General features: G+C 51.2%; 2 protein-coding genes across 7 annotated transcripts in view; one reads left to right on the top strand and one right to left on the bottom strand.

Annotated features, from left to right (window-relative positions):
- The window catches only part of UBN1 (ubinuclein 1), a 57,342-nt gene extending 54,759 nt beyond the window's left edge, over positions 1 to 2,583 (top strand). For all 5 annotated transcript variants that reach the window (XM_045820600.1, XM_045820599.1, XM_045820597.1 and 2 more), the window contains one exon: positions 442 to 2,583. In XM_045820600.1, coding sequence (XP_045676556.1) covers positions 442 to 491 — 50 coding nt within the window. In that variant the 3' untranslated portion in view covers positions 492 to 2,583. The remainder of the gene's footprint in view (positions 1 to 441) is intronic.
- Positions 2,584 to 2,761: 178 nt separating this feature from the next.
- The window catches only part of PPL (periplakin), a 46,356-nt gene continuing 21,124 nt past the window's right edge, over positions 2,762 to 27,993 (bottom strand). Inside the window, exons 2-22 of one of the 2 annotated variants that reach the window (XM_045820697.1) lie at positions 27,465 to 27,564; positions 22,698 to 22,852; positions 21,922 to 22,042; positions 21,223 to 21,348; positions 21,095 to 21,136; positions 19,583 to 19,744; positions 19,370 to 19,477; positions 18,294 to 18,389; positions 16,471 to 16,593; positions 16,163 to 16,309; positions 15,450 to 15,601; positions 14,460 to 14,557; positions 14,099 to 14,256; positions 13,032 to 13,210; positions 12,808 to 12,946; positions 11,485 to 11,678; positions 9,767 to 9,917; positions 8,892 to 8,975; positions 8,144 to 8,260; positions 7,532 to 7,624; positions 2,762 to 6,279 (exon numbers count right to left, since the gene is read on the bottom strand). In XM_045820697.1, the coding sequence (XP_045676653.1) occupies positions 3,616 to 6,279; positions 7,532 to 7,624; positions 8,144 to 8,260; positions 8,892 to 8,975; positions 9,767 to 9,917; positions 11,485 to 11,678; positions 12,808 to 12,946; positions 13,032 to 13,210; positions 14,099 to 14,256; positions 14,460 to 14,557; positions 15,450 to 15,601; positions 16,163 to 16,309; positions 16,471 to 16,593; positions 18,294 to 18,389; positions 19,370 to 19,477; positions 19,583 to 19,744; positions 21,095 to 21,136; positions 21,223 to 21,348; positions 21,922 to 22,042; positions 22,698 to 22,852; positions 27,465 to 27,564 (5,209 nt within the window). In that variant the 3' untranslated portion in view covers positions 2,762 to 3,615. The remainder of the gene's footprint in view (positions 6,280 to 7,531; positions 7,625 to 8,143; positions 8,261 to 8,891; positions 8,976 to 9,766; positions 9,918 to 11,484; positions 11,679 to 12,807; positions 12,947 to 13,031; positions 13,211 to 14,098; positions 14,257 to 14,459; positions 14,558 to 15,449; positions 15,602 to 16,162; positions 16,310 to 16,470; positions 16,594 to 18,293; positions 18,390 to 19,369; positions 19,478 to 19,582; positions 19,745 to 21,094; positions 21,137 to 21,222; positions 21,349 to 21,921; positions 22,043 to 22,697; positions 22,853 to 27,464; positions 27,565 to 27,993) is intronic. The other variant, XM_045820698.1, reaches the window with a different exon arrangement.

Raw genomic sequence — 27,993 nt, 5'->3', positions numbered from 1 at the left:
TGTGGACTCAAAATGCTAGTGACTTTGAACTTGTCTTTATAGAAACAGAGGGTCTTTTGATGGTCAGAATGCTGATTGCTCCTTGAGTTCAGTATGACTGTCAAACCTCATCATGGAAGGCCGGTTTGTCACAGGAGGGTAGTTGTAGCCAAGTTCTTGACTACATAGTTGTAGGCCCACATTGCATAGCAGAGGTGCTGTCTGTGAACACAGCACTTAGTGAGCAGCTGCCTTCATGGTGCAGAGGGTCTGCAGGCTGCTACAAGTAAAGACATACTCAAATCACCCTTGTCAAGTATTTTTGGCTTATTTGAACCTCAGAATACTGAATGTACAGAGGCTCTTGCTGTTTAAGGTGATCTCCTTGAGGTTTGGTTACTGCTGCCTTAAGGGAATCAGAGATCCTGAAAGATTTATGTTGTTTTTCTTATTCTTTTTCAGATGCTTCTCAGCTTCATGGGAAAGGGCCCAGTGTTCCACGGAAATTGTGACCTCTTCAGAGGAAAGGCTGAAAGCTGAACTAGTAGGTCTCTGAAACTGGATAATCAGTGTGCTCTTTCTGCCGATTGGTTTTCTTCTGGAGAAGGCGTGAGTGCTAAGTGGAACGTCTCTTGGCATTTGTGACGTGCCTTCAGTTAGGGGAGCGGCATCGTGCTTCTCCAGAGGTACTGACTGGCCTGGTGATCCGGGCCTCGTGGCTTTGTTGTGGACAATCGTTGGAGGGGCAGCTCTAGGTTGGGGAGTGTACTGGGTCATGTATGGAGCTCTGGTGGCAGGACTGAGCAGTTGGCACGCCTGTGTTGTAAATCTGCCCAATCCCCTGGCATTTGGTCAGAGTACCTCATGGCACCCTACTGGTCAGGGGCTCCTTTTGGCCACACTAGGGTCCCTGGATGTCATGTTGTCCATTCCATCCTCAGACTGTGTGCTCAGTGGTCAAAAACCCAAGCTAATGCCACAGTTGGGAGACTTACCTTGTCTCTTTGAAAATTACTCGGAACACCTAGTGTGTGCTCATCGTGGGGGCCAGTTTATCCTCGAAACATGACAATGAAGCCCTTTCAGAGAAAAGACCTTTGTAGATTCAACAATTGTGATAGGATTTTTAAAGACACTTATTTTTAGCTCAGTTTTCATCATTACCATTAAATGCATTGGATAGAATGGGACTGTTCTTCGCACGTCATATTTTCGCATGTCATATGGAAGACATAATTCCAGTGCCTTTATGGTGGAGCAGAACTAGACACACGTACACTTGGCCCTCTGAGTGGATCTCAGATGAAGACCTTTTTAAAAGATGTCTGTACTTAAGACATAGCCAGTTTATTTGAGGTTTTTATTATTGCTCATCATAACCTGTGCCGTCCTGACTTAAAGGTCACCTGGGACTCCAAATCCTAGGTCCCAGTTCAGCCAGGGACCCTGTTTGTTTTTTCCAGAGTTCATCAGGTGGGCTGAAGAGCCCCAAAGGCGTCCTTTATCTCTTTGAGGTTGAGGATATGAGGGGTTACAAGTTACAGACAGACATTCCAGTTTATTTTATTTAAAAATCATTCTCAGGCAGAGCTGCAGGTATGGGCCTTTGTGGAGCATCTGCTATATAGATGGCCTTGAAGTCCTAGCGCTCTCCAGGCAGTGGGACTATGCCTGACTTCAGGGTGATTCACCACAGAATTGGAGAGTGTGTCAGAGACAGACTAAGACAACTCTGGAGCTCCCAAGTCATTATGGTGTTCCCATTTAACCATTGGCTGCTTCACAAGGAGTTTTAGGGCATTTGCCTGTCCTGTGAAGTCTGTGCCATAAGGCAAGTCTGAACTGACTGCTCCAGCTAAGTGATTTCAAATGTTTTTGAGAGTAAATAGCCTTCTCAGAATGCATAGCTATGTAGAGACACGGGCAGCTCTTTTAGTTCCTGACACCCAGGGCCCAGTACTCAATGCTTCACGCTGAGGTTTGCCTGGTGTCTGGGGAGCAAGGCCTCTGCTCTGACTCACTACATAAGAACCAACACGTGTTTCACATGGGGCTACATGGGTTCCTTATCCCTTTATTATATATACTTTTTGCAACTTGGATTTCCAGTTTGTTTACAGGATAGTCTTAGGAAGTAGCAAAAGAGCCAAAGAAGAGATTTGTATTGCTGAGCTCAGAGCAGTGCAGAGACCACCCCTGAGCTCCTTTTCTGCCCGAGTCACCGGGTTCCCCCTTGCAGTGCCCCCTCTTCCCCCCATACCATTGAGTGTGCAGCTGGAGCAGAATACCCTCATTTGTAGGAATCTAGTGATGCCTCTTGCCTCAGGGAAATGTTTCTTTGATGGGGAGATTTCTTTTTCTTGTTTATGCTTTATTTGTGGTAACGAAAGAGTGAATGACTTAGCCATGGCAAGGCAGATCTACAGGCAGAGCGGGCTCCGGGCCTGGGGGCTGCGGTGCTGCAGGGCTTTCCTTGGTGCAGCCGTTTCTTAGGTGTGAAAGGGGCTGTGGCTTTGGTGCAGCCACTGGGTTGGTGTTAGGGGGTGGTGTGGAAATTGTTAATCTTGTATAAAGCAACTTAATAAATTGTTTCAAGGTTTCCAATACATTGTTTCTCCTTCTTTTCTCTTTACCGTATTTGCTAATAATTCTTACTCCCATAAGAACTGTGATTATCACTGGTAAATATCTACATAGGATATCCATTTTGGCTGAGAGTCAAGAAGGAATAGGGGTAATAAACCACACATGCAAAAGAGGAAGAAACACACTTAGCATGAAATTAGAGTCAAGCCACCAGGTGTTTATTTTTGTGCTATAAGTGGAGTTCCCTATTACTTTCCATTTTCTTACATAATACAGATACAGAGAACCCGAAATTTGTTTGGTAAAAAATCAACTATGTAGTACACCTATGTACCAGTTAGAGAATAAGCAAGATCTGTAAGGCACTGAAGCTAAGGCTACCAGCAACACAGTCCACTGTGAAACCACTTTAATTTCAGAACCAGAGAACAGTCTCTAATGGTGCATTTTTCTGAGATAGTCTGGCTAATAGAGGGCCAGACACTGTGCTGGTTTCTTTGCATCCTCTCTGGCACAGATCCCAGATCTGTCTCACCATTAGAAGTATGATGGAAAGTAGGCTGTCAGCCAAACTCTTGGAGGGGTGTGAGTGCAGGTCGGCAGTCCCAAGGGGCCCAGTCCTTTGATGAATGGAAGGGTGTGGGGAAAGAGTTTCTCCATATGGTGTGCGAAGGCCAGTGCTGCATGGAGTGGCTTGTCTGCCTCAGTTGTCTTATGCTTTAGTAGTATTCAGATTGCTTCCAGGTGTCACACAAAGGGTCTGTTGATAGGAGTGTGTAGGAAGAGGGAGAGAAAAGAAGGCCTTTGTGATTTTGAATCATTGGAGGACGAAGCAGGTCTCTCACCTGGGTTGAATGATGGTGCAGCCAATGCCCATTCCTCTTGTACATGAGCTGCACTGAGTAGTTTGGCAGAGAGGGTGTGGGTGGCACACTCAGCTCCTCACGGACTAGGAGCCTGCACAGGGCCAGGGAGAAGACACTAGGGCTAGGTTGTAGGGTAGGAGAGAGCCAGTGTCAGCTTCCAAGAAGACCAAAGGCAAGGCTGTGCCTACTTCTGTCCAGACACCAAGACAGCAAGCTCTTGGATGGACATATCCTTGTTGACATAGCGGTCATACTGAGCAGTTGTCAGCCTTCCGTTCTGTAAGGCCTCTTCAATGGAGAACTTCTTGCCAGACTTCCTGTCATGGATTACAGAAGACTCCCCATTGGGACCCTTGACTGATATTTCCTCCCAGTCACACTCCTGACTTCTGAGTTTCACAAACATGTTCCAGTCTATGAGGCCAGCCCGATGGGCTTCCTCTGGGGACAGCTCCCGGCCTGTGTCAGGGTCGATGACCACGATGGAGCGCCGCAGATGGTTCTCCCTCTGCTCCCTCTTGACGGCCACGGAGCCCAGGCGCTTCTGCAGTTCATCGATCTCAAGATCTTTATCTTTGGAGAGTCTCTTGAGGTCTTCCAGTTCTCTCTCCAGGGACCACAGTTTGGAGTCGAGGTTTGTCCCAGAGTCCACTGTGGTCATGTTTCTTAGGTCTCGTGTTTCCATTGCTGCCATTTCAATTTCCGATTGCAGCCTCCGGGTCTCCAGCTCCAGGTTTTGCCGCTCTAGCTGTAGTTTGTGGTTTTCTTCCCTAAGAAAGTCCAGCTCTTTGGATGACTTGGAGTTGTGGAACTCCAGCTCTGACAGCTTGGCTTCCAGCCGGCTCACCTCCGCGTCCAGTTCTCTCTTGCCCCGGCTCTCCTCCTCCAGGCTGCTCTTAAGCTTCTGAATTTCTTGTTCAGTGTCACCTTTCTCCACCTGGATGCTTTCTGAGAAGACCACCTTTTCCTTGACCTCCATTTTCTCCAGGTTGAGGAGCTGCTGCTTCAGGGTCTCAAGCTCGCTCTCCAGGACCTGCCGCCGGTGCCTTTCTTCCTCCAGCTGGAGTTTGAGCAGGGAGTGCTCCCGGGCCTGCTGGGGGTCCTGCTGCAGAACCACTTTCTGCTTGAGGGTCACTTTCTCTCGGGCTTCCCCCTCCTCCTTCTCCAGGTCAGCAAGCCGTTGCTTTAGCCGCTGTACCTCCAGCTCCGCCTCCCTGCGAGCCTGCCGCTCACGCTCCAGCTCTTCCAGCTGGCGCTCCAGCTCTGCCCGTCTGCGCTGTAGCCGCCGCAGCTCCCCTCGGAGGTGGTCAATCTGCCGGAGCTCCATGTCAATGCTCTCCGTGAAGGCATCCACTTCAGCTCGCAAGCCTGGCTCCTCCTCATACCTGACTACCTCCTGTTGGACCACCTTTTCTTTCACCTGGGAAAGCTCCTCCTCCTTCTGTTTGATCTTCTCCTGTTGGGAAGCCCTCTCCCTTTCCAGATCCACTTGCTTTTTCTGTTCCTCTGATAGTCTGGCCCTCAACGACTCTACTTCCTCTTTGGTTTGGGGGTCTTCCTGGAACTGGAGGATCTCCTGGACTACCTCCTTGGTCTGTACCTGGGGTTTAGTGTCTTTCAGGGACTGAATCTCTTGCTTCAGCTGGTAGATCTCTAAATCACACCTTTCAATGAGTCTGGTCTTGTCCACAATCTCCTCCCGGAGCCTCTGGAGCTCTTTCTCCATCTCAGGGTCAGTCTTATACTTAATGACTTCTTTTGTCACTTCTTTGACTTCCACCTGGGGGCCCCGCCTCCTCAGTGCCTCCAGCTCGCCCTGGTAGCTCTTCAGCTGTTCCTCGGCACCCCGGTACTTGCGCTCCTGCTCCACAAGCTCCAGCCTGAGGTTGGCCACTTCACTCTCTGCCTTGGGGTCTGGCCGGACGATCTCCCGCACCTTCTCCTGTACCACCACTTTGGCGTTTTCCTCTTCCAAGGCCCAAATCTTTCGGAGCAGCTCACTCTTCTCCCTCTGGTGGGCTCGAGCCTTGGCAGCCTCATCCTCATACTGGCGTTTTAGGTCACCAGCCTCTCTCTCAGCTGCCATGTCCTTTTCCACCTTGAGCACCTCCTTGACGGTGACCTTCCCCTCAGCCATAGCTCTCTCCTTCTCTAGTCTCTTCAGCTTGTCCTGCAGGAAGCTCAGCTCCTCCTCCTGCTTCTCCCTGCGCTTGCTCTCCCTCTGCTGGTCCTCCTGCAGCTGCCGGTATTCGGCCTCCAGCTGGGGGTCATTCTGCAGTTTCACCACCTCCTTCTCAGTGACCTTCTCCTGCGCATGGCTCTTCTCCTCAGCCAGGGCTGCAATGCGCTGCTGCAGGAGGACCGCCTCTGCTTCCCTGGTGCCCTTCTGCCGCCTCAGCTCCTCCAGCTCCTCCCTCAGTTTCAGGACCTCATCTGCCTGGGATCTGTCCGGCTCAATGCGCAGGACCTCTTTGACTATATACTCCTGCCCTCCATTCCTGGTCTCCTGCTCCAAGGCACATAGCCGCAGCTGCAGTGCCTCCAGCTCCTCCTGGAGCAGCTGGTTTTTGTGCTGCTCCTCTGTCAGTGTCCGCTGCATCTGCTGGAAGCTCTCCTCAAGTTCAGGGTCTGGAACCTTCTTCAGCACCTCCTTCCTTACCACTGCTTCCTGGGGATTCTGATTCTGCAGAACCTGGATTTCTTCCTGGGCACTCTTGACCTCATTCTCCAGCTGCTGCCTCCGCTCAGTCTCCTCATCCAGTTCCTTCTGAATCTTCCACGTCTCCTCTACTCTGGAGCCCAGCTTGTTCCCTTGCTGGGTCTCATGGGTCACTCCTATCTCTGGCTGCTGAGAAGGAGAAGACAGTGCATGGTTAAAGCCAGACTCTCCACATGGTCTGTTGCCACCTGGTCACCTGTGAACAGGTCAGACTGGTGGTCCTGTGATCTGTAAGGGACCCTATATGCTGGGTTCACAGGAGTTCTAGGGTTACGTTTAAAAATGGTAAAACAGCCCAGGCTGGTGTGGCTCAATGGGACTGTGAACCAAAGGGTTGCGGGTTTGATTCCCAATCTAGGGCACAAGCCTGGGTTGCGGGCCAGGACCCCAGTAAGGAGTGCACAAGAAGCAGCCACACATTGATGTTTCTCTCTCTCTTTCTCTCCCTCCCTTCCCCTCTCTAAAAAGAAAGAAAATCTTTAAAAAAAATAAACTTATAAAAAAAATTTTTTTTAATGGTAAAACAGCCCTGGCCAGGTGGCTGACTTGGTTGGAACATCGCCCTGTACACCGAAGGGTCACGGGTTTGATCCCTGATCAGGGCATATACCTAGATTGCAGCTTTGATTCTCAGTCAGGGTGCATATGGCAACTGATGGATGTTTCTCTCTCACATCTATGTCTGTCTCTCTCTACCCCTGCCCAAACTTTCTCTCCCAAATCACTTAAACATATCCTCAGGTCAGGCTTTAAAAAAAAAAGTGAAACAACTAATTTAGGGTTTTTTTTTTTTACAGGCATCTGGTAAAATATTTTTAAAATGTATTAAAGTGTGAAGTGAAATCATAGTTTTCCACCTCTGGTCCTGTACTATTGCTAGAACGGTATGTGTCATCTTAAAGCAAGTATATTTTTAGTGTGTGCCATGTTTGTTTTTCTTCACAGATACTCAGTCCCCTGTTCTACACCTGGCTTGTTGCTCTTTATATATGGAGACAGAACTTCACAGCAGCACAGAGAGCCTGGCTTCACTGTTTAACAGCTACATGTGGACAGACCATCATTTAATTACCTATTGCTGATCAATATTGAGTTGCTTCCAGTTTCTTATTATTACAGTGCTGTCATAAACGTTAGCGACTTCTAAAAATATTACCTTTTACTGGGTACTCAGTAAATGTCTGTTGGTTGGAATACGTAAGTTATACTCAGCAGGGCATTGGCTTGGGCCAGTATTTGCACTGGTGCTGCCCAGCTGCATTTGCAAGGGCCGCTCCCACTAGTTTACAGGCTGTTTGCTTGAGGCTGAGTGAGTCTTGTTTCTTACCTGTTAGAACAGTTTTGAGTAGAATGTTGTGTTACGCTAAGATTCATTCATTACCTGTCTCAGCAGATTCAGAGCAAACTCCAGGTTCTGCAGCCTCTGTCTGTTGACAGCGTTAACTTCAGTGAACTTGGCAGTGAGAGCCGCTTCCTATAGGAGAGCATTCAGTGAACAGGAGTCAACAGGCTAAGCAAGAAAGAGCTAGGACAAGTTTTGAAAAATCTGGCATTTGGGTATTGAGTAGTATTTGGGTAGTTTCTTACTCCTTCCTACCAGGTGTTCTACAGTCTTATTCAGTGGAGAGAAAACTGGATTTAAAGTTAGAAGTCTAAATTCTCAGTGGCCTAGAGCAAATCTCTGTTTGAGTGTTAACGTTCTCATGCATAGAGGAAATAATCTCAGCCTCCTATGTATTTACTGGGTGGGGGGAGCAAAGTGGGAACCTCTCTAATCCATGGCTCTGACCCAGATAATTGTAACAGGCTGTCTTTCTAGGTATATCAATGTCACTGCCCCAGAACAAGTTCATTCTTCTCTTACCAAACCTCTCTGCACCCAGGAGAGTTCTCAGCCCCGTTTCCCTATTGCACATACATCATCTCTGAGGTGTGCATGCCGTGCTCCCTGGAAGGCTGGGCAGCCCTGAGAATGCCTAGCCACAGAGCTCACCTCTTCCCTCACTTTGGCAGCAGGGGACTGGAGCCTGGCTCTCTTGCTCACGTGGCTGCTCCTTCCATTCTCCAAGTCAAGAAGGGACCTTAGCTTCTCTGCTTCTAACTCGTAGTCCTGGGGGAGAGACATAGCAGAGGGCAGAGAAGGTCAGTTGAGATTGGAATGTTCTTACAGTCCTTCCAGCTGACTGCAGTGGTCTTCCACTCAGCTGCATCCTGTACTGGCTGCCAGGAGTTTTTTTAGAATCCTCAATGCATAATAATATATAGCTACATCCCTGAACAACATGTGAGACCAGAAAAAGTACACCCACAGTTCCCCTCCACCCCAGAGAGCTCCCTTCAGGCCTTCTCCCCATGCCTAGAGAGTGATGTTCTGCTTTCTTCATTTAACTCATGTTGCCACCTCCTAAATCTTCTGGTCTATCAGTTTGATGGCTTTACAGTCCATCAAGTGGATGGATGATCATTTACCTAGCCGTTCCTCTGCTACCGAACATTTAGGTTATTACTAGTTTGTCTGTCTAGGTTATTTTTCCTTTAGGATAAATTCCCCCCTGGTTTACTGCTTCAAACAGTAGAAAATCCCTTCCTAGTATTTGATGCCTAGTACCATATTTTTTTCCCAAAGGGCTATGCCAGTTTGCAGAGCTGCCAACAGGGCCTGAGGATGAGCCTGCCAGGCCCTGTGCCTCTCTCCCCAGAGGCCCTGATGTTTTACACTCTGGGCGGATCTCACTTCTCACCTTGACAGCTTGCTGGTACTGCTGGGAATGAGTGCAGACTTTCTGTACTTCCTGTTCCCTTCTTGCTATTTCATCCAGCAGGTTCTATAAAACAATGGAGACTTTAAAAATCAAAATTCTTACATGAAAAACCTTTGGATTTTTTGGGGGGGACCTTGATAAATTAGCTGAATTCCTTAAGTCTGAAACTATTTTTCCATAGTACAAAGTACAGTGAAATGGCTTCCTTGCATGCATGTGTTTATTACAAAGGCAGTTCTAAGGCCCTGTGAAGAAGGGCCAAGAAGATAATTGTCTTTGCCTGGAAAAGTATGTTCACTGCATGCTTCAACATGTCAGGCACTGTTCTAATATCTAACGTAGATTATCTCATGTAATCTTCCAACAAGCCTGTAAGTGCCATCATTATCCAGAGGAAGCTGAGAGAGACACAGTAAGGTTGACTTGCCCAAGGGGACACAGCTAATACTGATCTAGGAGTTGAATTTACACTGTTGGGTGCCTGTGTACCTCTCCCTGCAGCACTGCTGCCTTCTGAGAAGCCCAGACTCTGAACTTTGAAAATAGGATTTTCCCCATGCAGGTGCTCCTTCTTTTTCTGTAACCATTTGCTTATTCAGCCAGCCTGCACCGAGAGTCACTCGGCCAGGACTCATGCTGGGCACTGAGGAGGGGAAGGTGAGCAAGGCTGTCCTCGTTCTCAGAGAATTAGGTGCTAGGGGCCACACAGGGCCAAGGTCCCATAAGATCGCAGCTCTGCCAGGGCAAGTGGCAGCCACTGCCAGGCTCCTCTCCACCAAAGGGCTGACTTTGACCTCTGAGGCCCTGCCCCTTGTGACTGTGTATGCCCCTGAATGCAGAAGCAGTTGTCTTACTTTCTGATTCTTCAGCTTGGTCTCCATCTGGCTGAGGCTGTCTGTTTCCTGGGGCTCATAGCTGGGGATGTTGGACAAGAACTGGAGCACTTGGTTGTAGCCACTGCAGTAGTCGTCATAAGCAGCCCTGGCACTCCGCAGGCTCTGGGCCCTGTAGAGCAAAGCTGGTCAGGCCTCTGCCCCAGCAGGCAGATGCCTCACTAAAAGCTTCCCCTGTCCCTTTTTAAAGCAGTCACCTCATGTTCTTTTTGTGTGTGTGTTCATTTTTTAAAAAGATGTGGGGCGGGGGTAGGGACCAAATGTAACTCATTTGGAAATAATGTAAACATTCACTAGAAAGGGAGTAGGTAAGCAAATTATAGAACGCTAAGTTCCCTCTTCTCTTTGAGGAACAGATAGGTAGGTCCATGTGTACTGACATGCAGAGATACTTACTTCGTACTACAGGACCTAAATAACACAGAGCTTAGGAATTTTTTTTTTTTTTAGAAATTTTTTTCACCCAAGGATATGTTTATTGATGTGAAAGGGAGAGGGAGGGGAGGGGAGGGGAGGGGGAGGAGGGGGGGGGGAGGAGGAGAGGAAGAAACATTGAGGAAGAAATGTTGATTGGTTGCCTCCCACATGCGCCCTGACTGGGGATCAAACCCACAACCTTTTGGTGTATGGGATGATGCCCCAACTAACTGAACCACCCAGCTAGTGCTAGGAAAATTTGGAACTCACCAGAAGTAAAAAAAGATCAAAAGGTGTGGGACACAGTAAAAGCAGTGCTGAGAGAAACATGTGGGACTAAGTGTTTATATTAGAAAAGAAGGCTCTCAAATCAACAAGCTAAGCTGCCACCTTAAGAAATAAAAGAAACAAATTATATCTAATGTGATCAGCAGTCAGGAAATACTAAGCAGATATCAATGCAACAGGAAACAACAGGAGAAAGAGCACTGAAACCACAGCTAGTTCTTTGAAATGGTCAATAAATTGATAAACCTCAGAATGAATGATCAGGAAAAAATAGAATATACAAATACAGTGAAATAAGATTTAATATCAGGAATTAGAGGCTATCTCCTCAGAACCTGCAGGCAGTAAAAGGATAAGAGTAATATGAAAAATTTTATGTCAATAAATGCAACAACTTGATGAGATGGACAAATTCCTCGAAAGACACAGACTACTGAAGTTGACTCAAAAATAAGATGAATCAAATAGTACCTGTTTAACAAGGTTGAATTTGTAGTTAAAATCCTTCACACACACACACACACATAGACACACACAATTGCAGGCCTGTACAGCCTTCATTGGTGAATTCTACCAAGTGTTTAAGGTAGTAATATCACTTCTGTACAAACTCTTCTAGAACACAGAAGAGGAGAAGGGAACACTTACTGATTCATGAGACTGACAAAATATATGACAGGAAAAATAGCAGGATACCATATACATGATATGTTGTCATTTGTGTGTTACCCACCTACCCCAGCTTCTACAGAGCACCTTTTTGGAAGCATTCATATGTACCTGGTAGTAGTGCTTACATTGAGGGAAGGGAGCTGGGCATTATAATCACTTTTGAGTGTTTTACTTTGTATTTTTATTGCTTTTTTCAAAAAGCAGAATTTATTAGAAAACAGCCTTTGGTGGTGTCAGCAATGATCCCACTCTTGTGGCCTCAAGGCAGACTAGCTCAGCCAAGGCCACCCTAGGCCCCTCACCTGAGCTCGGCCTGCTGGCAGAGGTTGTCGAAGCGTTGGCCTAACTTGTGCACCTCGGCCTCCTGGCGCTCTAGGTCAGGGCAGTGCTCCTGGAAGCGGCTGGCCAGGGAGCTAGAGCATTGCTTGGCTGCCTGCAGGTTCTGCTCCACCTCACTGAGCAGGGATTTCTGGGCCTGCAGCTCGGAGGCCATGGCCTGTAGGGTAGAGAGGCCAACAGTGGGTGCTGTGGTTAGAGTTCCCAAGGGCAGCTGCCAAGGCAGTACTGCCCCAGGTGCCTGGGGACAGCTGCTTTGGTGGGGGTAAGCCTGGGTCTGGGAAGGGACTGGAGCCTTGCCTCTGAGTTTTTCTCCTCAAATCTGGTGGCTATTTCTGCAATGTTCCATTTTGTTACAGTGAACAAACCTGGAAAAACTTAACATCTAAAAACCCTGTGGCTGAGCCCTGGGTGGTGTGGCTCAGTGGATATAGTGCTGGCCTGAGAATCAAAAGGTCATCGGTTTGATTCCCAGTTAGGGCACATGCCTGCGTTGTGTGCCAGGTCACTAGTTGGGAGTGTGCCAGAGGCAACCAATTGATGTTTCTCTCCCTCTTTCTCCCTTGCCCCGTCTCTAAAAATGAAAGAATATTTTAAAAATAAATTTAAATATAATAAAAACCCTGTGTTTGGTTGCATATGCCCTGTGATGCTGCAACCACAACTGGAATGGCCAGCTGCTCGCCGCCTCCAGGCTTTGGGGAAGGCTTTGCTCTCTGAGCCCATTTCCTGGGCTCTGAGGTGAAGATCTCAACATACAGCCAGGATTCTGTGAATTGGTGTGTAAGGTCCTCCCTTGGGCTCATAGACTTGAATATTCATAGTGCTCAGGCAGGCAAATGCTGGGGGTTGGGGGTAGCTGCTTCAGAGATACTGGAAATCTTGAGGGAGAGGGGCTTGTGCACATCTTTGACTTTAAAACCTAGCACCTGATTTCCACAAGCCATTCAAACCGCAGGAGCAGCTGGAATTGGTGCCATGTGCTTCCATTTACAACTTCCAGTTTGGCATACTGCTGGCTTCCAAACCTGGAGAGACTTGCTGCTGGGCATCAGGGCCTAAGTCCTCTCATCAGTCCAGGGCTGCTGGGTGGGAGCATCTCAGCAGAAAGGGTCTGGGGAAGGGACTGGGGCCTTGCCTCTGAGTTTCTACTCAAATCTGGTGGACATTTTGTTACAAATCTGGTGGTTTATTTGTTACAATGAACAAAACCTGGAAAGGTAACCTAAAATCCCAGTGGCTGGCAGCACTTGCCCTGTGATCCCAAAGCCCAGGGTCCCCAGACTCACCGCCAGCTCCTGCCTCTTGCTGTCCAGGGCACGGCCACTCTCGGGCACTGTGTCCTCCTGGGTCAGCCGGTTCTCGTATGTGCCTAGCACTTCCCAGCCCTGCTGCAGACTCTTCTCCAAGCGGTTGGCAATGTTGACCCTGTGGATACAGGTCAGGAGTGAAGCGGGTGCCTGCCTGCCTCCTTGATCTCACCAGGCCTCCCTGCTGTCCGCCTGCAACCCACTTTTCCTGGGCCGAGTCCAGCAGCTGCACCAGGTGCTCGTATCTGCGGTTGGTGTCCTCCACCCGGATCCTTAGCAAGGGTGCGCTGCCACTGCCTGGAAGGGCCTGCACGAAGGCCTCACACTCGGCGGTGCTACGTGCCTTCTCAGGCTCAATCCGCAGCAGCTCATTGGTGATGTTCTGTGGAGACAAGAGGCCCTCCTGTTGGCCACAGGTGGGCATCCCCCTCGCCCCAGTGTCCTGCAAGCTTCAGGGAGCAGGGAAGGCTGCTGGGGGACCGCTCTGATTGAAATGCAGGGCCCTCTCCCGGAGCCTGGAACCTGAATGATGGGGGTGGGGGGCGTGTTCTGGTGTCTGCATTTGTACTGAGCACCCAGGGATTCTGAAGCTGGGGACTGTGCCTCACAAAGGAATAAAATTAACAAGCAGTTGCCAGAGGGAACACTCAAGTTCCAAGCACCACACATGGTGATTTCATTGATCTTTAGGAGCAACCCTGTGAGCTAGGTACTTTCTCTCTCCCTCCACAGCTGGGGACCCTACAAGTCCAAACAGCTTAGGAAGGGATGTGGGGAGGCCTGGACTCTGCTCCCACGCCTGCACCAGGCATCCTCTGGACCTTGATTTGGCCACATCAAGGGTCACTGCACTTCTTCAAGCCCAGTTCCCCCTCTGCAAACCAAGAATGGTCACCCCTGCCACAGAGGGTGCCCGAGAATGGGGGTGACTGTGAAAGACTGGAGCAGTGGATGCTGTTTGCACCCGACCACGTGGCACCGCAGGCCTCTTGCTTGGCTCAGCCCTAGCTGCTTGGGCAATGAACCATGCAGAGGCAGGACAGGCGTCACCAGGCTTCTCTCCCAGGGATGTGATTGAAACTGAGTGCCAGGGCTCAGGCACCTCCTTGGTCCTTGGCCAAGCGCAGCTCCCTTCCCCCACACCTCAGGAATTCTTGTCCCACATGGCAGGTGGTCCCCACTGAGCACCAACACCCCTCGGGGGTTGAGACCTTGAGCAGTGGCCCTGGAGAGCCCAGGCCCAGCCTACGCCCTCAGCCTGGTGTGGTACCTTAAGGTCTTTGGCCCGCTCGGCACTGTCCTGCACAGCCCGGCCTTGTTCCAGCGGTGGCCGCAGGATCCCTGTGATGGCCTTTTCCTGCCGGTCTAAGTCGCTGGCCACCTTGTCCAAGCTGGCCAGCAGCTGCCGCCCCTGCAGATCAGAGGCATCTGCCAGAGAAATCAGAGTCAGAGGGCTGTTGGGGGCATGAATCCCAGGGAGTGGGCTGAGGAGGCCAGCTGAGTCCTCCAGAGCTGGCCCAGCCTCCACACGTGTGCCACATCCAACCTGTGCTGTCCCATTTGCAGCACAGACCACGTTCAGTGCCCCTCCCTGTCCCCACACAGACTTGGGCAGTGGCCCTGGGACCCACCTCCAGGGTTCTCTGCCTTCAGCACCTCGTGCCGCTGCTGGAGTGCACTCCTGGTCCCAGCTGCCTTCTGCCGCACGCTGCGGTACTGGCTGCTCAGGCTGTGAGGGCAAAAATGGGTTGGGGACCCGGGGCAGCCTACTGCCCCTCCAACCAGACGCAAGACCCTGGCCTCTGGATGGGCAAACAGCCCAGAGTCAGGTGGCTCATCAAAATGCTTTGAAAAGTTAAATCACGACACAGTTTGCTGAAACATTGCTGTCTTTTCTCGTGGGTTCAGATGGGCCCTTCCTTCCCTCCTTTCTGTCTTCATAGCAAGTCTTACTACCTGAAGTCATCTGGTTTGTTCCTTTGTCTTCCCTACCAAGGTGTTACCCCTGAGAGAGTGGTACATAATATATTTATTGAGTGGTGCTCAATAGATACTTGCTGAATGAATAAATCAAGGTATCCCTAGAATCACCCATTCAACAAAATTCTTGGGTCCTTACTTTGCACCAGTACTGAACAAGGCCCTGGAGACAGTAGATGGACGGTCTCCCTCAAGGAGGCCCTGCCCATTAGACCAACACATACACAAAGTGCCCTGGTAAAGAGCAGGATGTGCAGTGGGAGGAGGTGCTTGGGAGCTGAGAGGTGGCAGCACAACCGCTGGAGCCAGGGTGGAAGGCAACAGGGCAGTCAGGGAGGGCTTCACAGAAGTGACCCTGGAGCTGAGGCCAAGAGGCTTGAGCTGACCAGGCAGTCAGAAGATGTCTGGGTAAAGGGAACAGCATGTGCAAAGGCCCAGAGGCACTCGCAGAGAAACTGCTCACTGAACTGTGCCTGCAGCTGGACATTCACATACAGCAGGTCAGCCTGGGTGATGGGATCTGCTCCTGTCCCATGCCTCCAAGTGGATGCAGATGTAGGGGTATTACCCAGGGCTGTGAACAGTGTCTGAGGGGCCCAGGGGTGGAGCCAGTCCATGCTGGCTCCCTCCTTTGCCTGTACCTGTCAGCCAGAGCCAGGGCCTCGGGGTCAGTAGGCGGGATCATGAAGCAGACGGCTGGGGCAGTCAGCTTGTTCCCCGTGCTGTCAGTGAGGTCCCAGCTCTCCCCGTTGTTCTTCTGCAGGGTGTAGCTGTAGCCCCTTGAGATCAGGCCCTGGCACGGGCAGGACAAACAGTGAGAAGGCACAGGGAGACCTGCCTTGGCTGGTGGCCTGGGAGCCCAGGAGCCATCTTACCCCTGCTCCCCAACTCTGGCACCTGGGGAGTCAACCCATCCCTCAGATCTTCCCAAGACATGCCATAGTTGGGAAGGACTGGGAATATCCACCCCACTCCTAGTCCATGTAGTCTTCCTTCTCCCTTCCCAGGCTTTTACTACTCAGGCCTAGACAATGAGAGAATGACATCATCCCCCACCCCCACTACCACAGTGATTGGTTTAGGCTCGAACAACTCAAATTAGGCCAATGAGAACCTTCCCTGACACCCCTGCTGGAGCGACTGGGTTTGCTAAGCTGATAGCACAGAAGGCCAGGGCAGCTAGTGATGGGTTGGGGGTGCTGGCAGAGAGTGACCCCAATAACAGAGATGGGTACATGTTCCTGAAAATGTTTTAGAGGCCCCACATTCAGCCACACCACCCCTAAGACCTTTCAGTGGCACCAAGAGGCAGTTTGGGGCCTGGCTTGCCTGGGGCACCTGGGCAGCAGCTCACCTGGTCACCCTCAAAGTCACAGAGTGCCTCCACGGGGATGGGCTTGAGTGGTGTCTCCCGGCGGTACTTGAGGGGCACCACCTGCTGCCCTCGCTTCTGCAGACTCTGCACCACGTGCTCGTACTTGTCCAGAGCCTTCTCCTGGTCCTGAACCCAGGGGGATGATGCCCTGGTGAGACCACGCAGCCTCCCCCAAGTGGGATGGGGAGTGGGGTGGCCAGGCAACAGGTGGGAGCTGTGGAGGAGCCTGCTCAGGGCTGAGGGTGGGGAGGGGACATGGAGAGTCACTCATTGGGACCATCACTCACATCCAGCTCCCGCAGCAGCAACTCAATCTGGTATTGGTCCTTGAAGTCAGGGCTGTATTTCTGGTTCAGGTCTGAATCTACCTTGCGTAGCAGCTCCTGAGCATCCTTCACGTCTTTGTGGAACTAGGGGAGACCAGTTGGCCCAATCACAAACATGAAACAACTAAGACCCCTGGGGATAATCCTGGCTGTGGCTTTAAGTCTGGTCCCAGTCAGGGCTGGGCCTCCCACTCACCCTGAATCTGCAAGCTCTGTGGCCTGGGGACATCCCCAGGCCCCTATTGCCTGGCTTCCTAGAGGGCCTCACAGGGAAGAAGCCAAGTCCCTTCCCACCAACCCACTTGACACCACCGCTAGGACATATCAGCTTGCCTGTACACACTAGTAAGCCCTCGTAAAGTTCTCTCAAACTTCATTCCTCTTTGTGCCAGGGACACCCTGACAATGCTATCTATACTTTCATTTTTGATACAAGGAAGACAAGCCTTCCTACTTTGTTCTAGAATATTCTCTTGCCCATCTTCAGTCCATTTGCTCTGGAATCATTCCCTGTCAGCTACCCGCTGGGCTGCAGCCATGAATGGCATTTGAGATCCCTGTGAAGCTCACAGCCCAGCAGGCTTAGACACCAAACCATGAGTTACAAAAGTGTCATCTGAGTTCTAGTGTCCCAAACCACCCAATCATAAGTCACCTGCAGCTCGTTAAAAAAAAACATTCCTGCCCTGGCTGGTGTGGCTCAGTGGATTGAGCACCAACCTGTGAACTGAAAGGCTACCAGTTTGATTCCCAGTCAGGGCACATGCTTGGGTTGTGGGCCAGGGACCCAGTTGAGGATGTGTGAGAAGCAACTGATCGATGTTTCTCTCCCTCTCTTTCTCCCTCCCTTCCTCTTGCTCTAAAAATAAATAAAATCTTTTACACACACACACACACACACACACACACACACACTCCTGGCCCTGGCTGTGTGGCTTAATTGGTTAGAGCATTGCCCCATACACCAAGGTTGTGGGTTTGATCCCTGGTCAGCGCACATTCAAGAATCAGCCAATGAATGCATAAAAAAAGTGGAACAACGAATTGATGTTTCTCTCTTCCTTTAAAGCCAATAAAATAAAACAATTTTAAATAACATTTCTATGAAACAATCAGTATCCATCAACAGATAACTGCATAGACACCATGTGGTCCATCCATGCAATGGAATATTATTTGGCCATGAAAAGGAGCGGCATTTTGATTCATGCTACAACTTGGATGAAATTTGAAAACATGTTCGAGTGAAATAAGCCACAAAAGGCCACATAGCTCATGATTCCATTTATATGAAATAGCTAGAACAGGCAAATCCAAAGAGACAGAAATAGATTAGAAGTTATCAGGGGCTGGGGGAAGGAGGAATGGGGAGTGATTGTTTAGTGGGTTCAGAGTTCCTATTTGGGGTAATGACAAAGTTTTGAAAAGACAGTGGTGATGTTTGTACCACACTGTGAATTCAGTGACTGCCACTGGTTTATATGCTTAAAAATTGATAAAATAGCAAATTTCATATTATATATGTTTTACCAAAATGGAAACCCACATATTTACTTCTGAGCCTCACAATGACCTGGTGAACTCACACTCTCCAGCCCTGGCCCCCAGGGAAGACTGACAAGGGCCGGGCAAGCTCAAGGTACACCCGTGTGCTCCAGCATGGGCAGTGGGAGGCCCAGGAAGGCCACTCTGCAGGGCTCCTGGAGGGAGCAGCACTGAGGCCCAAAGTAAGCCAAGTAGGCCCTGAGCGTTCCCACCAATGGGGCTCTGGGGCCGGCAGGTACCTGGTGGTAATCTTCCATGTACTTCAGGTGGCTCTCCTCGCAGATGAGCAGGTTCAGATACTCCTTCCAATCTGCATGCACGGCTTCCATGTGAGCCTGCCAGGAGAAGGCGTGGAGGGGGGAGGGGGGTGGTCACTGCTGGCAGGTGCCTGGGACACCAAAAGGCATGGTGGGATTCCAGACCAGAGAATGGGGGCGGGGGGTAGAGAGCACCTGGCATCTGCATTGTGCGGCTCCCACAAAGACAGCCAGCTCCTGCCCAGGGGTGGGGAGAAGAAAGAGGAGACATGTCAAGGAGCCAAGGTGGGCTGCCATGTTCAGGTGCTTGGTCCGCACACCGCATGAGGGACAAGCAGGGACTGTGCCTGCCTGGACAAAGTGGTGCTTTTCAAGACTTTTTGCAAAGGCACTATAGGGAATTGAATGGTATCCATGCCCCAAATTCGTGTCCCCCAAGAACTCTGAATATGACTGTGTTTGGAAACCAGGTCTTTGCAGATGTAATTGGTTAAGAATCTAAGGATGAAATCATCCTGGATTTAGGGCTCATCCAAATCCAATGATGGGTGTCCTTACAAGAAGAGACACACGGGGAAGAGACACATCATGTGAAGACAGAGGCACAGACAGAAGTGATGCAGCCCCAAGCCAAGGGTTGCTGGCAACCACCAGAAGTAGGGAGAGGGGCAAGGAAGAATCCTCCCCTAGAGCCTCAGAGGGACCAAGCCTGCCAACACCTTGACTTCACATGTCTGGCCTCCAGAACTGGGAGATAATACGTTTCTGTTCAAAGCTACCCAGTGTGTGGTCACATGTTACGGCAGCCCCAGGACACTGATATGGGCACCATATGGGCTTCAGAAGTCTGGGGGCCAAGAAGAGGACGTGGCAAAAGATCAACACAATGAGAACAGGCAGGGTCAGAGCAAGGTGAGCGGGCAAAGTGGAGAGACAGGCAAACGGACACAGGACGCAGGACCCCCCTGCCTTGGGTGGTCCTGCCAAGTCCAGGTGGTCCAGAGCAGAGGTTGCCCTGAGGCCCCTGGAGAAGGCCTCGCTCCCTGGTGCACACACACCTCAATAGAGTTTCTCCCAGGGTGTTCAGCAGCCAGCATCTGGTCTCCCTCGTTGTGCAGCTTATTGATCCTCTCCTCTTTGACCTCCAGGTTCCGGTTGATGAAATTCTGCAGTGGAGGGGCAGGGGGCAGTAGAGGGGCTCAGCACCCAGCCTGGCATCCCTGTGCTCCCTCCTGGGCCTCTGCCCCCACCCCTCAGGCACCAGCACCCACCTCGTACTGGCGCCGGCGGCTGGGGTAGTCGAGGTTGCGGTCACTCCAGTCATACTGCATGCGGCCCTTGGCCTGCTGGTCCAGCCAGTACAGCTCATTGGTGCACCGCTGCATGTAGTCCTGCAGCGAGCTTAGGTGCTGCTGCCGCGCCTGCGATGCTGCCTGTGGGGCGGGGGACAGGGCTGAGGTTTCCTGCCACACCTGCAGTGGCTGGCTCTAGCCAAGCTGAACTCCCCTGTTGGATAAATCACTGACCCTGGGAATCCCAGTGACTCATTCAGCAACTATTTACTGCGCACACTGACTAACTGCTGGGCATTGCTCCAGGCACTGGGGATATAGCAATGAACAAAACAGACAGAACCCTCATGGAACTGACATTTTTGTGGAGCCTCAGTTAACTCATCTGCACAATGGGCGTGATGAAAGCACTGTTCTCATAGGGCACAAAGTCCAGCATATAGTTGGTGCTCAATAAACATTAGCAGCTACAGTTTCCACTTTTACGTCTGTTGGGTAATTATATAGATGGCTAGAAGAACAGGAGTGAACTGCTTGGGCTTTGTATCTGAGAAAGGAGGGGCACGGATAGGGAAGATGGGGAAGGAGGAGGGATGTCTTCATTTTACTCTGCAAATGAGAACCGCAACTAACTCATATACAGGATCACCATGAGCCCAAATGGTGCTACAGTCTTCTCCAACATCAACTAATGCCATGTGTGAAGCAAACCAACGAGACTGGGACTAATGGTAACTCCACTGTATGCAAGAGGAAACCGAGGCTCTCAGGCTAAGTAGCTCCCTGAAGGTCTCCCCACCAACCCGGTGTGGAGGCAGTCTAGCTCCAGAGCCTGCTAATGGCTGTGCCTTCCCACATCTGGGGAGCTTGAAACGTCTGCAACAAGAACGCATGTATGTATCACATGTGCAGTTTTAAAAGAATGCATTTTTGTCCTGGCTGGTGTGGTTCAGCTGGTTGGAGAGTCGTCCCATAACCTGAAAGGTTGATTCCTTGGGTTCAGTTCATTGTCGGGGCACATGCCTAGGTGGCAGGTTCTGTCCCTGGCCAGGGTTGAGATGCATGCAAGACGCAACCGATTGATGTTTCTCACACCAATATTCCCCTCTCTTTCAGTATCTCTTCCTCCCTTCCTCCCTCCCCCTCTCTCTAAAATTAATAAGCATGTCCTCAGTTGAGGATTAAAAAAAAAGAATGCATTCTTTAAAGGTTTTGAAAAGGAAAATAGAAAATTTTTGCTTATAAAGAATATGGCATCATACTTGGCACACAGAAAGTGCTTAATAGAGAAATAAGAAGCAAACTGTAGGGCAGGCTGTATCCCAATAGACAAACTTGGATCTGCTGGGGTTTTCCATGAGCACAGGGCACAGTGGGCACCCCTCAGGCAGGGGCTCAAGGTACCATCTCTTCCTACCTCATCTCCGTCTGTTCTGTTTGAATTATTACTGCATACACTTCCTACCCCAGCCTCTCCCACCCAGTTCTCACCAGCAGTTTCTGGTACTTGGCCTGAACTTCGCTGTTCTGCTCCTGAGAACAGAGCGAAGGACATGGGTTAGGGTGGGGTGCAGATGTGAGCCCCACCTTTCCCAGTCCCCTCTACCACCAACACCTACCTTGCCCCCGGCCTTGGTCAGGTGGGGCCCGATGGCCTTGACCTCATTGTGGAAGATGTTGTGCTGTTCCACCTGATGGTCCACCAGTGGCAGGTCTGTCCCGAAGCTCTGGCTGCTCAGCTGGTCCTGGGAGGGGAGGGTGAAGACAATGCACGCAGGGGGTGGGCCAGAGCTGGGGACTCCTCCTCGCAGGGCCAGCCAAGGAGTGAGCAAAGTGGCCCCGTGAGGGACAGAGCAAGAGGCTGTCACCTTTATCTACATGTCATCTCATTTAATCTCACAGCAACTTTAGAGGCCCACATGGTTACTTTCACAGATGGCTCAGCCAGAGGCAGTCACTTGCCCAGCGTCACACCAGTAAGAGAGGACCCTGGGCTCCAGTGGTGGCACTACCCCACAGTGAGGCTGGGCTGGTGAGGGCACAGGAAGAACAGTGGCTGCCCAGAAACTCGCCAGCCTGCCAGGACCCTAACGAGCCAGGGCTGGAGGGTGATCCCAGGAGGGTCCCAACCTCTATCACTTCTGCTGTGTGACTTTGAGCCAGGTGCTGAACCTCTCTGAGCCTTGCTCTTTCATTGACACACACATCAGAAAACATCAGGAACACAATTCCCTCCTGGCATGACTGTGGTGACATTACACAGTGGGGTTCTCCCCCTACACACCCGGCCCCCTCCCCAGCGGAAGCCTGGGCTGTACCAGCTTTTCTTCCACCAGCGCCGCCCAGTTGACCTGTGGGTCCACCTCCTTCACCAACAGGTTGTAGATCTGCTTGTGTTTCCCACGGAGGTTAGTCACACGCTCCTTCAGCTGACGGATGCTGAGTGGGGAGAGTGGCCACCCTGGTTAGCAGGCTAGTCGTCAGGGGCACTGCCTGAGCACCCCCCCCCCCTTTCCACATAGCGTGCCCTGGAAGGACAGGCGACAGAGGCCTTGGGTTCCAAACACTTGCACCTCCCTCCTCCCCCCTTCCATCAATGCTCCCCCTAGGCCTACTGTGTCCCCAAAACTGTTGAAGGTTCTAGAAGCAGCAGGCAGGTCCACTGCTCTCTGGAGCCCATTCATGAAGGACCACAGTGGTAGCGTGGGCCATGACAAGGACAAGCGCAGGGGGCTGTGGGGCACTGAGAGCCCCTTGTCCCTGCTGTCTTGAGTGCTGATTTACCCACATCAGAGCAAAGGCAAGGGCCACGAGCACGGGAAGCCAGGTGGGCGTCGGCAGCGGGAAAGCGTGCTCAAAAGCATGGTGTCAGGAAGCTGGGGTCACACTATGAGCAAGACAGGGAACACCAGTACTCTGAGTCCCCAACTGCAAAATGGGTTATCGTGAGAACCACATAAAGCGTGTGGCATGTGCCTGGAATCTACTTAGCCCTCAATAAACCTTAACACGGTTCCTGAATGCTGAGTGGGCTGCCACCCTCCTGCCCTGGCCCAGCGCGGCTCCCGCAGAGCCTGAAGCAGAAGGGACCTACTCCTCGGCGATCATGTCCCCCTGGGGATGCTTCATGTGCTTGGCGATGGCCGCATCCGCCTCCAGCACGTACAGCAGCTTCTCCGAGTCCGATACTTTCTGCAGGGCCACATCCCGGTGCTCGGGCTGCCGGCCCTCCTGCAGCCGGGCCAGATCCTATGGGAGTCACGAAAGTGGAGGGACATCAGACAGGGACTCAGTGGGCACTGCAGGGATGGGAAAGATGGGAAGAGAGGGGCCAGAAAGGGACTCCCCAGCCCTGCCTATCCTCTCCTCCAGCCACACAGCAGACAGAGCCCAAATGTCTACTTGTGTGGTGCTCTGGGATGCAGCCCACTGGGGGAACCGTTAGGAAGGCATGTCAACAGATAAACCTCACAAAGGTGATTGCAAGTTTGTAGGAGTCAATGTTTACCGAGGAAACACACCAGAGGTGGAATGAGGGGGACCTGCTTTAGTTCCAGTGGTCCGTGAGGTCCCTCTGAGGTGTTAACACAAACTAGGAATGAAGGCTGAAAGGGAAGAGTGTTCTAGGCAGAGGGAATAGCCTGTGCAAAGGCCCTGAGGTAGGCAAGGGTGAGCTGTGACTGAAGCCACCATGACTGAAAGGTGAGAAGAGGAAGTAGGAGAGGTGAGCAGGGCAGTCCAGAGCACGCAGGGCCCATGCACTGCGGGGTATGGGCCAGAACACGGAATGGCTTTATGGAGGGAAATGACATGGCTCCACCCATCCTTAAAAGCGATGCCTCTTGGGGCTCTTCAGGGAGAAGGTATTAATACAAACTGAGAGGGCAGGCAGCAGTTGTGACAGTACCCAAGTGATGGCTGAGGGTGGCCCTCACTGGGACATGACAAGAGTGAACAGAGTGGGTGGACATCTGGGAGGAACAACCAGTAAGTCACTGAGTGCAGCATCTTGCTTGTGTAGGGAAGAACAATGAATTGGCAGTCAGGGGAGCAGGTTTCTAAACACAGCCCATTAATTCACTTAATCTGCACACATGAAGACTGGCCAGGCACTGTGCCAGCCCCTGGGGACTCCAAGCCAGCGGGGGAAGGGGTGACAAATTAGTGACAGGGCAGAGGACAGATCGGCTGCAACACAGGGTCCTTTATGGGGCCAGTCCCCACCCCTCCCTGGGTCTCAGAGTCCCCATCTCTGCCGTGGGAACAGGAAGAACACCTGCTTCAGAAGAGACGTCGCAGTGAACTAAGGAGATGGAATTGCTGATACACTGTCATAGAACAACCTCAAAAACTAGGCAGAGTGAGAAAAGCCAGATGCAAAAGGCCACATCGCATAGGATTCCATTTATGTGAACTGTCCCGAGTCAACAAATCCATAAAAAAAATAAGGCGAGTGGTTGCGGGGGCTGGATGGAAGCAATCCACAGTGACTGGTCACAAGAGGTCTTACTCGGGGACAAAAACAGTTGGAAACCAATTTATGGACACGGCTGTGCCTCTCAATGAATTTTCTCAAAAGCACCGCATTGCACACTTGCTGTGGGAGCAGTTTCTGATATCTAAAATAAGCCTTGAAAAAGCTATTACAAAAGGGAAGGAAGGAAAGGAAGAAACAGCCAAAGAAAAAAAAGAGTGAATGGAGGTGATGATACCGAGGAAAGACATGACTTTCTTTCGGAGGATGTCCAAGCCATCTCTCCCGGCCAACTCCAGGACAGCCGGGACGCGTGGGCCTTGGAGGTGAGGCCCACGTGTCCCAGGGCCAGTGGTGCTGGGCCATCTCTCCCACCCCGTGGTGAGTCTGGCCAGTTAAAGAACTATAACAAAACATCATGGTTCTGGCTTAGGTGGAATTTTATCTACTCCCTCACCAGCTGATTTGAAGCTCTCCTGGACAGTTTATAGCATCAAAGATTAATTTTGCAAAAGAAGGAAGTAAATTAATCATGCAAGCCTTTTCAAAACATGCTAGTCAAGACGAGAAAGGAGCATGTAGCTGAGGGATGCCTTGCAGGTGTTCACGAGTTCCGTCAGGCAGAACCGACCGACTGTGAGGGAGTCAGAGCGGTGGCTACCTCAAGGGGACAGTGAAGGGAAGGGTCGTAGGGTGCTGTCTGGGAGATGGTCTCTATTTTGACCTGAGCAGTGATTCCATGGGTACCTACTGATGGGGCCGAACTCTTTAAATCTGGATGCTTTCTACACACCTTATATAAGTTATACCTCAACAAAGAAGGTTTTTAGCTCTGCTCAGTGTGTCCCACACAGCAAAAGGTCGCCAGTTCGATTCCTGGTCAGGGCTCGTGCCTAGGATGTGGGTTCGGTCCCCGGGTAGGGTGTGTACAAGAGGCAACTGATGGATGTTTCTCACACTGATGTTCCTCTCCCTCCCTCTCTCCCCCCTTCCCCTCTCTCTAAACATAAATAAATAAAATATTTTTAAAAGGTTTTTAAAAGTAAAAACATATTACAGGGACTGATCTAATACAGCACATACACAGTGGCGGACAGGTGAGTGACACAGCGAAACCAGCAGACGTCACTGGTGAAACCTGAGAGGCGGGGACCTGGCTGTACTCTCTGTAGGCTTTCAACTTTTCTGCACATTTAAAATTGTGGGTAAACACGAAAGTTCACACGTTGTGTGATTCCATTTATAAGTAACACGGATCTGGGACTGCCGGGGCTGGGAGGAGGAGCGGCTGCCGGGGCGTGCGGGGTTCCCCCCTGGGTGAGAAGGGGTTTCCCCCTGGGTGAGAAGAGTGCCTCGCGCTGCACAGAAGCGGTGGCCGCCTGGCGCCGCCGAAGTCCTGCATGCCACCGAACCGTTCCCTGTCGGTGGTTATTTTATGTTATGCCAATCTCACTTCAATAAAAAAAAAGGGGAGGGGGGAATTCTACAAAACTTCGGGGTCCTAAAATCAATAGTGATATTCTCTTCTGAAAAAAAGAAAGGAAGAAGAAAAGCTTAGCCTTCAAAGCGTGGTCTCTTTTTTTGAGTTTGTTCATTCAAAATGAAGAAACAGTTCAAAATTATCTCCCCAATACATCCCTGTTAGTTGTGAGTCACTACTCTAAGCAAGTAAACCAAGAGAGTGAGCCTTATTTACATGCACACGAGAGAAGGTCAGACACACCACAATGTTAATAGCCGATGGGTCTCTCTGGGGTGGAATTAGGCATGGCTTTAATTTGCTTCCTTATGCTTGTTTATCCATCCTGAAATGTCCATAATGAACACATATTACTTTCATTAGGAGAAAAAAGGACACACCCGAAAAGCTGCTTTCATTTAGGAAAGAACACACCATCCCAGCAGCATGGCCGCGGGAGTGGAGAGTCACGAGAGGAGCTGGGTATGTTGCGGGGGGGGGGGGGCGGAGGGAAAAGGGGCTGGCAGGGTGGGCTCCGAGCAGGAAAGGTGGGAGGTGGCCAGCAGCTGAGGGCAAGGAAGGAGTGGAGGGGAGCGCGCCTGGCAGGGAACAGACTTCCCACTTGTCTTTCCTGCCCCATGTGCCACCCCCAGCCCACCCAGTTCCTCAGGTCTCTGGGCTCGGGTACGTGGACACCTGGGTGGTCAGAGGGAGGCGCAGCCATGGCTGGCCCTGGGGACAACCCTGGGACCAGCCAGACCCATCCTCCTGCAATACCCACTCCTCTTAGTCACTCCCTGGGTAGGGAGGCAGATGAAATGCAGACTGCCCAGTTAAATTTGAATTTCAGAAAAACAATGGATAATTTTGTAGTGTAAGTATTTCCCTAATAGTACATGAGACATACTTATACCAACAACAACTTTTATTTCTGTTTTGAAATTCAAATGTAATGGGATATCCTGTACTTTTATTGAATATCTGCCAAGTCTGGCAACCCCACCTCCGGGACGCTTCTGGGGCCAGCTCTGTCGCTGACTAGGCACTCGAGCCCTCTCTGAAGCTCAGTTTCTCAGTTTCTCCAAAATGGGTGTGCACTCAGCTGCACCGAGCTGGTGGAGCTTGCATCTCAGCAGCTCACGGTTTGAGCGCGGCTCCCGTGTCCCGCAGGGGACAGAATCCATCGGAGAACCTACAGCTCAGGACCCCCATTTTCCAGAGAGGAAGAGGAAACTGAGGCACAGAGACGGAAGGTGATTTTCCCAGCTACGTTCTCTCTCTCCTCGGAAACGGGAGGAGGACCGTGTGAGTCTGGGTAGTGGTAGTGGAAGTGGCCGTATGAGAAGAGCGAGCGATGACACTGGTAATGATATTGGGTCCTGCACTGCACCTGCATGATCTCATCGACTTTTTACAGTGGCCTGGACAATAGGGACGGTCACCCCTACCCCTATGGATGGGATCACATGCCCAAAGAGGTTAGGAGACTTGCTCAAGGCCACTCAGTAAGTGGCAAAGAGGACCCTAACCATGGGATCCTAACCACAGGATCCTCCTGAGGCTGTGGTTCTCTCCCAGGGCCCACAAGCTGCAGGAACTTAGCTCCCGGGAGAGGGGCTGGTGTTAACAGCCATAAGGAGGTGCCTCCTCCTTTTTGCATCTCTGCACTGTTGACATTTGAGGTTGAGTCATTGGGTGGAGGAGGGGTCCTGTGTACTGTGAGGTGTTTAGTAGCACCTACTAGATACCCAGCCACTGTGCTCCCCCAGTGGTGACAGCTAAAAATGTCTCCAAATATGGCCACATGTCCCCTAGGGTCAGAATGACCCTAGGTGGGAACCTCTGGGTTAGGCAAGACCCTGGTCCTGAGGGGGGCTGGAGGCTCAGTGAGGAGGGGGCACCCAGGTGGGAGGCGGGGGGGCACTCACGCTCTGCATCTTGGCCTCCGTGTCCACGATGTTCTTCTCCACCTGGTCGGCATTCTTCTGCAGCTGATCGATCAGCTCTGACAGCTCCTTGTTGGAGATGCTGCAGGCAGGAGGGGAGGAGGTGAGTCGAAGGGCTGGGGGGTAGGGGCCACGGCCCCACCCGGGCCCTGGCGGCCCAGGTTGTCCGGGGGCCCAGGCTCTGAGCAGCAACTGCCCAGTGAGCCTCAGGTGGAGCCTGGCTGTGCCCCAGGGTGAGGTCACTAAAGCCACAGAAACAGACGGTATCTGGTGAGGGAAGCCAGCTCACTCTGCTCATTCACGCTAGTGCTTCTGTTTTGCCATGTTCCACTCTCCCAGGCTTTTTTTGATTCAGATACAATTCACATACTATAAAATCTACCCCTTTAAAGTATATAATTCAGTGCTTTTTAGTATGTTCATGAGGTTATACAACTATCATCACTGTCTAATTCCAGAACATTTTCATCACCCCCAAAGAAACCCCGTATCCTTTTTGTGGATACGAAAT

This window comes from Phyllostomus hastatus, unplaced genomic scaffold, assembly GCF_019186645.2.
Source record: "Phyllostomus hastatus isolate PE091 unplaced genomic scaffold, TTU_PhHast_1.1 phas_scaffold_442, whole genome shotgun sequence".
In the NCBI taxonomy this organism is placed as follows: Eukaryota; Metazoa; Chordata; class Mammalia; order Chiroptera; family Phyllostomidae; genus Phyllostomus; species Phyllostomus hastatus.
This window is presented reverse-complemented; position numbering and strand designations above follow the sequence as displayed.